Source organism: Oryzias latipes, chromosome 17 (assembly GCF_053564925.1).
Source record: "Oryzias latipes strain Hd-rR chromosome 17, Olatipes_Hd-rR_3.1".
In the NCBI taxonomy this organism is placed as follows: Eukaryota; Metazoa; Chordata; class Actinopteri; order Beloniformes; family Adrianichthyidae; genus Oryzias; species Oryzias latipes.
This window is the reverse complement of record NC_136253.1, coordinates 11,170,639-11,184,582: the sequence shown is the minus strand read 5'-3', so window position 1 is coordinate 11,184,582 and position 13,944 is coordinate 11,170,639. Positions and strand designations below refer to the sequence as shown.

General features: G+C 44.5%; 1 protein-coding gene across 1 annotated transcript in view; it reads left to right on the top strand.

Annotated features, from left to right (window-relative positions):
• myo10 (myosin X) overlaps positions 1-13,944 on the top strand; it is a 117,814-nt gene that overhangs the window by 92,128 nt on the left and 11,742 nt on the right. The window contains exons 20-22 of the mRNA XM_011486183.3: positions 5,833-5,957; positions 6,270-6,384; positions 13,776-13,882. Of these exons, the coding sequence (XP_011484485.1) occupies positions 5,833-5,957; positions 6,270-6,384; positions 13,776-13,882 (347 nt within the window). The remainder of the gene's footprint in view (positions 1-5,832; positions 5,958-6,269; positions 6,385-13,775; positions 13,883-13,944) is intronic.

Here is a 13,944-nt window from a genome sequence, read left to right as displayed (position 1 = left end):
CAGCGCCAGACGGGTCGCCCTGCTAAAACTAGTACATATGCAGGACCGTCTAAAGTTTCCTAGAGAGCATTTGGATGATCCAGAAGAGGATTGGGAGAATGTCCTATGGTCAGATGAAACCAAAATGAGACTTTTGGTAAGAACTCTACTCATCGTGTTTGGAGGAGAAGGAATGCTGAGTTGTAAACAAAGAACACCGTACTTACTGTAAAGCATGGGGGTGGAAACATCATGTTTTTAGGCTGTTTTTCAGCAAAGGGACTATGGAAAGCATGAATGGGGCCATGTATCATCAGATTTTAAGTGAAAACCTCCTTCCATCAGCAAGGGTGTTGAAGGTGACACGTGGCTGGGTCTTTCAGCATGACAACGATCCAAAACACGCTGCCTGGATAACAAAGGAGTGGCTTCAAAAGAAGTATTTCAAGGTCCAGGAGTGGCCTAGCCAGTCTCCAGAACTCAACCCCATAGAAAACCTTTGGAGGGAGTTGAAAGTCTGTGTGCCCCACAATATCTTAGAACATCACTGCTCTAGAGGAGATCTGCATGGAGGAATGGGCCAAAATACCAGACACAGCTTGTGAAAACTTTGTTGAGACTTGCAGAAAACCTTTGACTGCTGTCATTGCCAACAAAGTGTATACAACAGAGTATTGAGTTGAACTTTTCTTATTGACCAAATACTTATTTTCCACCATCATTTACAAATAAATTCTTTAAAAATCAGACAAAGTAATTTTCTGGATTTCTTTTCTCATTTGGTCAGTCATAGTTGAGGTATAGCTATGATGAAAATGACAGGCCTCTCTCATCTTTTTAAGTGAAACTTGCATAACTGGTGGCTGACTGAATACTTTTTTGCTCTGTTGTAAAGAATCAGGTATATGCAAAAAGATGCAGTAAGTGTATAACTGGCCCTGAAACTATTTAATGCCAAAAGAAACAGATGCATGCAGAGGAAGAGGAAGGCAGATAAAGAGAGAAACTGGAGGAGACATGAAGAAACGAGTAGATGCAGAAAGTCAGCAGTCGCTGTGGTAAACTGCCATGTTTGAATGTAAACAGCCGAGTGGTTTTCACACAAACGGACACCGTGAGTGGCCGGCACAAATTAGCCCCGGCAGCAGATGCATCTCCATGGCAACCACAGCCCTCCCTCTCCGCTCTCACTCACACTGACAGGGAAGTGGGGAGTGGAGTTGTGGCTTTGAAAGCCTTTGTCTGGCTGTGACAGAGCGTGAGAGGGATTGTGTCAGTCCGAGCTCAGCAGCGGCTGCGAGCCTCACACCGCACTTCTTGGAAGTTTGGTCGTCTTTCTCCCTGACCTGTTGAGTCTGCAGCTGCCATGCAAGGTGAGACCTGATGCATGCTCGCCGGTGCCTGCATGGTGCACGGGGGGTTAAATTCCCTCTGGGGCTGACGTTGTTGTGGTACGACTCCGGGGGATTCAGCAGTTTGCAGTCAGACAGCAGCCAAAGCAGGTTTTTCTGTGTTGATCTTTGATTGACAAGAAGGATCTGCAGGACCAGACCAGGCTTCAGAGCTGCAGGAGGCATTCAGCTTCATCCACAATAATGTTATAGATCCCCATCAAATGTGGGGGCACTTTTCAAAAAGGGGGTGCAGTTGAACTGTGTTAGCTTCCCTGATGAAACACAAGCTTTTATTTTTAAACTGGGACATGACCCACAATGCTCTGCTTATCTTCGCCTTAATTGGACTTGAAGGATTTCAGTCCAGAAAGAAATCCCGATAAATTTAAAGAGGCAGAAGCGACGGAGCCGATGAGGATTGTCATCCAGCCTGGGGGAGTGTGGGGGGGCAGCATTTATTCAGCTCTGCAAAAAAAAGCTGTTTTCTTTTTAATTGGATTACATTTCCGCTTCAGGGTTTTCATTAGAAAGAAAGAAATGTGACACGAGTGTGACTTTAGACTGATTAGTAGCAAATAACCTATACTCAAAATACTAAAGTGTTTATATGAAATCTTCACATTATCCTTTTTATACCTTTTTTTAATTTTTTAGTTTTGTTTCGTTTCAAGTAAATTTAACTATATTTAGTTTGAAATTCTTGCTGACATTAAAACTCAGGATTCCCTCTTCAAACTGGGCAATCCTTGAATCCAAAATGCTTTGGAGTTGGATTTCCAAGCAGAATGTTCCGGGGAGTCCCTCCTAACTTTGTGGAGGAGCCCCAGTAATACTCCCTGCAGAACCCCACCTTTAACCCACAAACCCAAGCAGATTCTGGAATCTAGCCAGATGTCAGCGGAGCCCTTCAGCTGCAAAGGGGTTTTTCAAACTCCAGACCAGTTCACTCTTCTCGGGAGAGTGAAAATGTCAACTGAAAAATGTCAGAAGTTCTTTAGATTTTTGAAAGAAAGAAGTTCTTTCAGTCAGAAGAATCATCGTCAGTTTTTGTTTCCTATCAAAACTCCCTGTGTGACTGAAAAACCTCTACAGCATCAGGACCGGTCATTTCCAAACCATCAAACTTCAAGACCTGCTCAGATGAAAATGATGTTTTTAGTGCTTTTAACATGTTCTTGTGGCATTTTTCTGACGATGGAGGACGTATTTAAAAAAATATAGCTCAAAATTGCATCTGAAATTGTTGTGGATCAGGAGCAGATGAAAAAATGAAGTTGGAAAAGGAGTTTATTTGTGACGTAGAAAATCCACCAGGCGGGCCACAAGCTCCCTGCTTATTCTTAAATCAGAATAAACTAATGCAGCTCTGCAGAAACCATGTTCTAAAAGAACAACAACTGCATCATTAGAAGACTACTGAGAACTTTTAAAATAGATCATATTGATTGACAGTAAAAGTGTTTTTTAGTTTTAAATGAATAAAAATGATTTTCTAAATGGTTCATATCCCCAATTATCAAACCAAACTAAAGAGAAATGTTCACCTTTATACACAGAAAACATCCTGTAAAAGTTCAGCTCTGCATGATTATGTATATGGTAAAGTAGTTTAAACAGTGGTTTGATTCCCCAAAGGCTCAGATTTGTGTGGTCCACCCCCACTCCCACCCCCCACTGGGTGTGCAGAGTTTAGTTGCCGTTTCATTGTGAGTCTGTTTTCTTTTACCCCTGACAGCTGCCTCCCCCTTCTAGGAAAAGATTACCATACCCCCACCCCACCCCACCCACCCACCACCACCTTTGTGTTCCTTAAAGGGCCCCGCCCCCTCTGAATGTGTTAACTGGACATTGGGCCTCTATAGTTGGTTGGTCTGCCTGTGGATGGGAGAGCATCTTCTCAGGGACACGCCCACAATCAGAGGTTTGGCTTTTAGAAGAAACGTTCTGACGTTCTTTGAATGTTCTCTTCTCCAGCTTTGACCTTTTTTTTATTCATGACATAAAGCTTGAAGTAGGAGGGGAAAGTTGATAGGACAACAGGTTTCTAGGAATGTATTTGTTTTTTTGCCTCAAAGTCGGACTTTTGGACCCAAGGGTTTGGTCTTCAGTCTTCAGCTCCAGAGTGTGTGAAAACACACCTTCACCAGGTGAGGTGTGAACATGTCTGAACCCTACCTGTAGGGTTTCTATTGGGTTTATGAGCGCTGAAAACACTTCCTGGGTGCTTCGGTTCCTGACTGGGGTTGAACCTTTTTGCCTCTTTGAGGATGCAAAAGGAGACGGCGTGAGAAAATGTGGTAAACATGCCACCCACACATTGTGTTACTGTCCAGTTTGTGGGCAGGAGTGTGCGTCTGTGACACTCCTTCCAACTGGTCTTCACTTCCTTCAGCTGGAATGAGGAGAAGCTTCCAAACAGACTTGCTGGGTCAGGGCCAGCTTCCGGACACTGCCGGCCCTTGTGCCGCCGCCTCGTGTCCTCATGCAAATTCAAATGAAGCCGACGAGGTCTCCTCTGCGGCCGGTTGGGGGGTGAAAGGCCCCCATTCAGTGGTTCAGTCAAGACCTGCCGGGGAATCAGCCTCCATTCTTCTCAAGCGGTCCATCAATGGACTATCATGGAAGATGGGCCTGATAAAAGCAGCATTACCATCAGGAATAAAAGCCCCCTCTCTGGTTTGAAGCTCCGCCCCCGCAAATGCCCACAGAGGTTAGGGGTCGTGAGGGTCCCCTGGAGAAGGGCTTTAACTCTTCTGTGGAGATAACAGTGATTCAGTGCGGAGTGTTGGGGGGGTAAGGGCGGGTCCTTTCAGCCCTGTCATGGCATGGGTTTTGGGATGCTAGTTTTCAGAATAATAATCATAAACATGAACTTTATTCTATAAAATGGTTTCAGGACTCTAAGATTTGAGGGTGAGGATTTAAATCCGCAAAGTCTGCAGGAGACTTTGAGCTGGAAGGTCATGGACTAAAAATGACAGATCTGCAGGTCTTTGAGGATCAGCTGTTTAAGACTAGTCCCCCGTCACACGTACAGGGTTGACCCATGGAGGGTCGTAGAGAGGAGGGGCCGTGGGTCTTGGAGTTGCCTTAAGGCCACCTTTATGTACGTCCTGAAAATGGAGCGTACCATTGTCGTGCATGTGTTCTAAATGTATCATGAAGTATTCATAATGACGTGCAGATGATGCTGTCATAGTGTGCTCTTATGCCAGACTCCAGTCATTACCTCACCTACTTTACTCGCAGTAGAAAATGTATAGGAACATTTTCGCTCTACTGAATGGTGCATCTTAATTATTTTTTTGCAAGGCCTTCCTAGGAAAAAGAAAATGTTTCGCGTCCCAGCACCCCCCCCCCCCCTTACACACACACACACAGCGACAATATATATTAGGTAAGTATTTATAAAAATTGTGTAAGTATACCTAAAATTCTTTCTTCTAACATTTACGAAAGAAAAACAATAGAAATCCATTTTCAACAAATATTACATTTATTTAGCCACAGAAACCCTGTTCTAGTCTAAAACAGAAAAGAAGCTTAAAGTGCCTGAAACAAAAAAATCTGTTAGTTCTTATTTACTAGAAACATTTTGACCAACTTGAACCATTTGATGCTGAGAAAAATAATTCAATCAATAAATATTAAATGTAATTGATCTAAAACATTAACACAGCAGCACCAAAATATTTAACTTTTTTAGTCGTTTTTCGGTAAAAAACATTGTGCTGATTTTTTTCTAAATGATGGATTGTTAATTTATGATCTCCTAAAGTGCAGCTGTTTTCCTGTATTACCTGCTGCCTTTCGGTCAAATACTGACACCAACTAAATGACAGGCGGACAAAAAATACATTGATGGAAAATAAAAACACGTCATCAAAATGTCTACAATAGTTCATAAAGAATGACATTATTAGCATGAGCTGAGTCATCTACAGGCATGCGGTGATCCTGGTGGTGCACAACAGGCAGCGCTCCACGTGCACGTTCCACCTGCAGCTTGAGCCCACTATCCCTCCCCTTTCCGTCTCACAGGAGCAGTGTGACAGGAGCAGCTGCAGGGACGGCAGTTCACAGTTTCAGGCTGTTGCAAACCCTGTCATATAACAGATAATAGGAAACCAATAGTGACGCAGATTTTTTCCAAGCCCTGAGCCGCTGTCACCACCGACCCCCGTTGAATTTACGCCCCGGACATTTGCCCATATTACCTTTGCCTAAAACCGCTACTACTGCGCGCCCCCCTGGCATCGAATCGGGGCGCGCCCAACTATTTGAGAAGCACTGGTCTACGGCCATGATATCTTTCTGTGTGACCTGCGTAAAGGTTTGTCCAGTTTTTCGCTCGCAGACAGCCTAAGGCAGGTGTGCCTGAGGCCTTACTGAGGGCCGGGGGTATCAGAACCATTACCCAACGCTGCAGAAGGTTCTTGATTCTGACTCTGTTCTCCAGATGCCTGACCACTTCGACCAGACCGTGGTTCTGAACCAGCTCAGATACTCGGGCATGTTGGAAACCGTCAAGATCCGCCGCACCGGCTTTCCCATCCGGAGGCCCTTCCAGGACTTTTGCTCCAGGTTTGTGCCTCAGAAAGACGCTCTGCTGCTGCAAATGCTGGTTATACTCCATATCTTCATCATGAACCACAGGAAGTCCACAGCTGGGTCGTACCTAAAACTTTCAAAATAAAATCCAATTAATTGGAGCATCAAAGCTGGGAGGTTCGGGCTTCATCTGAAGGGACGGTTCAAGTCTGTCTTCTGTGCTGTGGCGTGGTTAAAAACAGAAGTGTGCCAGCGCAGACTCAGATATGTTTGATCTGCTAGATCACAGTTCTTGAAAGTTGTGATATGTCAGTTGTTCTGAACTCCTCTTTTCTAATTTTTCAGGTATAAGGTGCTCATGAGAGGTGTGCTGGTGCCGGATGACCCCAGGGGGCGCTGCATGCAGCTGCTGCACCTCTACGACAGCAGCAGTGTAAGCTGGCAGCTGGGCCGGACCAAGGTGAGTGTCACTGCTTTTATGATCCCTCTCAAGGCAAACGTTGGTAGGTATAACCTATTTACTATTGATATAAAAAGTTGAGGAAAGGAGAGGAAGAACCCATTTTCCCTGTGGGATTACCTGAAAGTGCGCCTCAGGTGCTGATTCTCTGAAAGAACAGATTTGCATTTGTCTGTCGGCACTGAGGCTTCCAGCTAAACCTCCCCGTCTCTCTGCCTGGGGCTAAAGCTGCTGGATCTGCATTCTCCTCCATGACCTTCGTCACTGCCGGTGGATGCCACTTCATTTTGACTGTGGCGCTCTGACCTTTCTGGCCTTGTGTGTCTTCTGCTGACGGACAGAGGGGTGACATCCAGAGATTTTTGGGTTTGCCCTTTTATCTGGAAGGGTTGGGGCCTTCCAACTAGCTCACACCTGTTTAGCGAGAGTGGTTGCCATAGAAACGCTGACTCAGACCGACGCGGACCAATCACTGACGACGTCTGGGTCCAACATGGCGGCAACCGTTAAGTGAAAAAATTGACGACTGAATTGACTTTGGTTAGGACTTGGAGTAAAGCATTTTTAATGGATAGAGTCACACTCAGTCCAGATCTTTTATACAGTCAGTGGGTGTCAGGAGGGACAGATCAGGTCTTTAGGACTGTCAAATGAGATGCCACGCCCACACATTGGCGTTGTATCAGTCAAATCTAATTATTTTAAAGCGCCTATATAATGCTTTCGTCAAGCATTTCAGAGTAAACTATATCCATATAAGAAGTGGCACATGAAGGAATGTTTTTTTATATAAAATATGAGTTATTTTCGCAGCTCATTTTCCTATCTTGAAGTAAGACGACTAGATCTCTGACACCGCCTTTCACTCCGTGTGGGCGCCGCCCATTTCATGATGTCAACCTAGAGCTGGCCTTGGCAGCGTCGTCGAAAAACTTAAAATGAAACTAAAAGGAAGGTGTTTTTGCCGATCACAGCTAGCTCCGCAGAGAAAGTGGGTGTGTCAGTTAGCCTGGGGACGGTGCTGGCAGCGCAGACTCTTCCTGGAAGGGGCTGTTCTCACTTTGTGATGTCACAATGTGAGAACCCCCTCGATTTATTGGAGTGGGAGGGGCTGGTGCTCATTTTGCAGGTCTTCAGAGGAATACTCAGAAATTGATGAATGGATCAAAATACCACTATGGGATTGTTTATAGTGAGGAATGAACATTATAATACACTTTAAAACATTAAAAAAAACTTCCTGCTCAAGAAATATTTCAACTCTTTCCATATTTGCTCGTTCAAAGCAAACACTTCTTTCCACAAAATGTTCACACTTTTAGTCAAGGTCAGTAGACATCTCTGGAAGGCAGACTTGCAGAGGTATAGAAGGTAGATAAAAGTTCACGTTAGCAAAAGTCCTAAAGAGTCCAGAGTTTCCTCCAGTAATGCAGCAGGTTTCGACCTTTAGCCTTTGCTGATCTGTCACTTTTTTTTGCTTCTATTTAATCAAAACACTGCAGTTCTTTGTTATATAAACAGGAATATGTAGAAAACAAGTGTGTATCGTGACTGCCGTCCGCTCTTTACCTTCCAGACTGTCGACAATTGGCCGTTAGCCAACTAACATGGCATGTAAACCCCTAAATCAATTCTCCGCCCTCAGAGGTGTTTGTGGGTATCAGTCAGCTCATTCACACGCGCCGCGTTCAGTGCTGGCGTCCTCTCGGCACGGCCTGACCTGCGCCTGCAGGAGCAGCACGGAGGATCAGAGGGGATCAGACCGAGCTCATTAGCATTTTAATGATTAAAAGGATCAGAGGTTTGCTCTGGTTCAGGAGCTGTTGATGCTTCACTGCAGCTCCTAAACCCTAAAGCGCAAAGAAAACCGCGGTTTCATTCCTTTGTGTCTTTCAGCAGAACCACAACACAAAAAAAAAATTATTCATCGTTTTTAAGCCAAAAACAACACGAGAAAACAATGGAAGTTCAGAATTTTTGTTTTCTTGTACAATTGAAAGGAAAGCAGCTTCTAAAAAACATTTAAAGATATTTAAAGACGAAACTGACCGTCCTTCTGTATTTATAGGAAATAAACATTTAATCATTTAAAAAAGCTGCTTGGTTTTCCTTGGAACATATTGAAGATCTGCATCCCATCAGCCAGAAAAGCAGCTGTTAACCAAAAACTAGTAAATAATCCTGAAGACTCATGAGGTCAAAGGTGAAGGAAAGCTGCAGTCTAAAGCTGGAAAAGTCAGTAAATCAGGAGAAAAGACAAACAATTGAGGCTCACATCCAATCTTTTTTTAGTTGCATCTAAATGTAAATTTTCTGTCATTTGCTCTAATTTGAATTTTCACGACTTTCTTCTGCATGAAAGCTTCTGGCTCTGAGGTTTTTAGTTGAATTGAAACACAAACATTGTGAAAAGCAAACCTCTTTCTTTTCTCTGTTGCTATGGTGACACATCATTCAAAATGGACCAGATCCTTCCTGCTTTGGTTTTAAGACCAACGCTGTTCCAAATATAAAGGAGTTGAAATATAGACAAAAATTCAGTAAATGTTGTCCATAAATCAGGATCCTCTTTATTAGTTTGTACTTTCAAAGGTTCTTTGGAGCCTATGGAAGCTTAACGCTGGCGTGATGTTTGCCTCTGGAGCGGATGCAGTTAAGCTTCAGGCTTCACACCTGAATGTGTGAAAAGCAGCGTTTGATGCTGAAGGTCAAACGGGAAGAAAGAACTGATCCAAAAACCGTTTTATTTTTGCCTCCTCTCCACCCTTAACCATCGTTTTTTCTCTCTCTCGTGTAACCAGATTTAGTTTTATTGTGAATAAAAGTGGACTTTTATTAATAAATGAATGCTTACCTAAAAACTAACAACAAATTTGGATTTGATGGATCGTTATTTCATCCTGGAACTCATCGTCAGTGCAGACGCTGCTTCGCTGTGTCCGCTCATGTGAGGCGGGACCATTGATTGTATAACAGAACTGGACCGAGTGAGCGTGACCTCAACTACAGAAAAGGACTTACTTCCAGCTCCAACCAAATACAGGTCATTCAGGCGCCATTTTGAAATCGACACTCAGCACTGGTTTGTCCGAGTCGGATTGATTCAACGTTTCTATGGGAACCACTCTCACCAATCAGGGGTGAACTTGTTGGAAGGCCACACCCCTTCCACTTGAAAGCAGGCTCTGGAGAATCTGTCAATCAAATGGTCTCATGTGCGGCACCTGATTTCTATCAGTTTATAACTTGAATAACTTACCCTACAGAAAGAAAATATTTGGATTAGCAAGAAAATGAAAAATAGTTATTCTGACCAATAGAATGACTGAGTACAGCTGTTTGTTTCTCTATAGAAGTCTTTGGGATTTTGGCTTCTCTGCAGCAGGTTCTTCCTGATGGAATGCCAGGTGGGAGGGGTCACTCTGTCCAGTTCTCATATACAGTCAATGGGCGGGACTCCTACTTATTTATCCTGCTCCTAAGTGACAAGTTAACCCGTGACGAACTGCTTAGCGCCGTAACTTCCGTGGCGCCTCTCACTCTCCTCCTCCCTCCTAATCGGATTAACCCCAGCGGCCTCCAGAGGGCCCGGCTCCCGCATCAGTGGAGCCCCGTTCGGCTCCTGCAGCGGTGCTGGGAAGTGGGTTCTTTTCTTTAACTCAGGGATGTGGCTGAGTACCCCCCCCCCCCCCCCCCCCCCCCATCTGCAGAAATCTGCAGTCTTTAGCAGCGGGAACAAAAGGAGAGGAGGATTTGGATTTGTTCATTTCTGTTCTTCCTCTGGAAGGCTGTGTCGGACGTTTCATTACATTTCTTTTTTTAAAACAGCACACAGGCCCTTTTTTAAAATTCTAATGGGGTTGTTAATCTTTTATTCCCACTGTGGCTGGAACAGGCGTGAAGCTGAAGGCTGTGTGGGATTCACTCCAGCACATTGGTGTTATGATGAAGAGACTGTGTACCACAGCGGTAGCATCCATTTTTTAAATGTCGGAGAAGAAAATAAAACTGTCAAACATCCAGGTTTTTCTGAGACCGCTGATGCTGCCACCCTAATACTTACAATACTGCTGTTAAGGCCACATGTACCGATACGGGGCGGTTGTGGGTGCTGGGGGGGTTTTGGGCGGTAGAGAGGAGCAGCCACATCTTAAGGGGGCGCAGGTGTGTCTCGCAGTTTCCCTGATGCTCGTACCTTATAGACCCATTCAGATGAAAATGGTGTTTTTAGCTTGTTCTTGTTCTCATGAAAGGAGGACATTTATTAAGAAAAAGTCAAATTAAACCTGCATTTCTGAGTATGTCTTTATTCATATACTTGTAGATTAGGAGCAGACAAAAAAATGGCGTTGGAAAAAGCTTGTAGCAGTGACATAGAGTCTACGGAAAAATCGTCTCTTCATTCTGATGCATATACTTCTACACGACTAGAGCCGTGTACGTCTTTGTTTTCCTCGTCTGAGCTGATATCTGGCTTAAAACTACACGGCTGGATGGCTCCCAGATTGCTCGCCATTTTTGTTGCACCGGTAATGTTAGCTTGGGGTTGTGAAGGGTTGTACACTAGTGAGAGAGAAAGTGCAAACAAAGGCATGATGGGAAATGAGTGCTGGCTTACTCCCCATGGACAGTCTCACCCACAACTCAGAGGTGAATTTCTAATGGACTACAGCAAAACCATCTTTGGTCAGTCTACATCAGGGGTCGGCAACCTGAACCTCTCAAAGAGACATTTGGATCAGTTTCCCACAGAAATGAAAGCACAGGGAGCCGCAACACTAGGTGTGTTGGAAAAAATGTTTTTGCCGACATATCGCGATACTTCATTTGGCAATACTTGTATTGATTCAAAATGCTGTCAGGATATTAATTTAATCTAATTATTTCAATTCTTTATGAGTGTGATGTTTCCTTTGATCTTTTTTCCATTTTCCACAACTTTGAATGGACTTTTCCGTCTGTCAAACACCCAGAGTTCAGATGAATGAGATGATGGAAACAAATTCACTTTGATGCAGACTCATTTCTATTTATTCATTTTCTTTAAATCCAGTAAACCCAATAAATTATATTCATTTAATGGATGACAACAATTTTTGTTAGGAAGCCGCTGTTAGTGTGTCTGGAATCAGAAGCAGTGAGTCTAAGCCCCGCCCCCACCTCTCTACCTGTTTGCTGTTTTTCCCTGTGTGCAACCCCCCCCCCCAGCACTTACCACACAGACAGCGCAACATACGGACATCATAGCAGCAAGGTGACTGGATAGTAGGGGCGCCCTAGAGAAAATTTAAATTATTTTACACGGAAATGGGTGGTTTTGGTCTGGGGAGGGGGGGATTTGGGGGGGGGGGCATTCATGTGTCCCCCTATGATGAGATTATCACTGACTCTATCCAGAAAAACTTTCCATCCCATAACAGACTCTGGTCGGCGTTCACAGCTGCAGACACGCCCCCTCCGCGCGTTCACGCTGCTGTCTCCCTCCTGCCCGCTCGCTCTAAATGACGGTGTTAAAGGCACCACGACAATCTGAGAACATGATAGTTCATTCATCTTCAGCCGTTTTATCCCTTTCGGGGTCACGGGGCTGCCGGAGCCTATCCTAGCCACTTATGGGCGAAGGCAGGGGGCGCCCTGGACAGTTCGCCAGTCTGTATAAATAACATGATAGTTATTTTACAAAAACACAGAGAGCCGCAGCACAGGAATGAAAGCTCCGGAGTAGCCGGTTGCCGACCCCTGGTCTAGTTAGTTGGATCGATTGTGGTGAGTTAGCGTGGCGTGACTGTCAGGAGTGATTTTAGCTTCGAGGCGATCAGAATTAGGTCCCGCCCCAGTCCATGGTTTTAAGTTTTCATTAAAAAAAAAACCATAAAGCTAAAAGGCTGAAGATGCCTTCTTATGAGGGCTTCTTCAGCTCCGTTGGGAATCGTTCTCACCAACCCTGCTGCTGAGGATGCAGCTGTGACAAAGTCAAGCACAACAACAGATCAGGTCAGCTGGGAGCAGGGTAACAACCAAGCGTGTGACAACGATTCAATTCACTGGCGTGGTTGACGATTTGATTCACTTTGGATTTTGGGTTCTTTTAAATGATCCGATTCACTGACTTAAAATCAATCCAGGACATCTTTAGCCAAAACTTCAACCAGTGAGATAAATTCCTGGTACTGAACAGATCAGGTGACCTTTTACCAGATTTTGCATTTCTCGCACAATAATCAAGTGTAAATTAAATATGTGTACAAACAAACATTATAGGGAACATGATTAGAACATTCTAGCACACTGTATGGTCACATGACTGCTAAAGTCAAAGTGTTCCTTTTTTTGTCTTGGGGTGTGTTGTCTGCTGTGATGCATTTAGTCGTTTTTACATTATAATCATAGAAACCTACAATGTCTCACTCCAAATGGTATTTTCCAGTTTGGATTTGATTATTGATTGATCTCATTTTTAATGGTATTGGTTGATACATTCTGCCTCAGACAGATTGATCTGGTTTCATCCTAGGAACAAAAATCGATTCATCGCCATGCCCCTAATGAAAGCCTGGCCAGGCTCGATAGAGGGAGAACAGCTTATAATGTACAATTTGCCACACATTCCTCTGCCGTTGGAGTCCGAGGTTCTGTCAAGCACGTGGAGTCCTTCATCTGTTCAAAATAACCAGAGACCCAAATACAAATCAATAAAAGCTCTACTAAAAACAATAAAACATGCAAACTCCACTAAACAGGCCCTGGAGATAAAGACAAATGCTCCTCCAAAAGGTAATAACGATCCTTTTTAGCACTTTTTGGCTTCATAAAAAGGGTAAGTGGGGGTTCTAAGCTCAGAGAGGGGTGTTTTGCGACCACACTCCTCCGCTGATCCATCTCCCTTTCCCTTTTTTTGATGACTAAGCGTCGTGCTTGGTCGTCCAGTTTCACGGTCCAGAATCTTCCGTTTTTACTCCAGGAAGGGGGCCTCGGGGTGCAGATCTGGAGGACGGGTCACTCCCATATTCTTTTCATCTTCATCGGAAGGAGGCTGCCCACACCCTGGTCCTGGGGTAGCACAGATCCAGGAGGCGTATTACCTCCATCCTGGTCGTAACCTCATTCCTGTCCTCCATGGACATATAAAAGCCAGTAGCTGCCAGGCGCCTGTTGCCTGTTCTGGAATAACATCTGCGAGGAGTTCAAGTATCTCTGAATTTCTGCTCATAGTCCCCCCTTCTAGAGGAAGAAGCCCAAAATTACACAAACAAAGACCCAAACTGGGTTCCCACTTCAGACGGAATCCTGATGAGTTTCTCACCTTCATCTGCTTTGGTTTCATTCACATGTATGGAAAAACTTAAAAGTAGAAGGGTTTAGTTTGGATTATTGGTATCCTTTGGTCTCAGGTGTTCCTGCAGGAGTCTCTGGAGCACCGTCTGGAGAAGCAGAGGGAGGTGGAGGTTCTGAAAGCAGCCATGATCATCCAGGCGCACGTCATGGGCTATGTGGCCAGGTACGGCTCCGTGTCCGCACTCGGACTCGCCATCTGACTCAGGAAAGCCTCCAACACTGCTG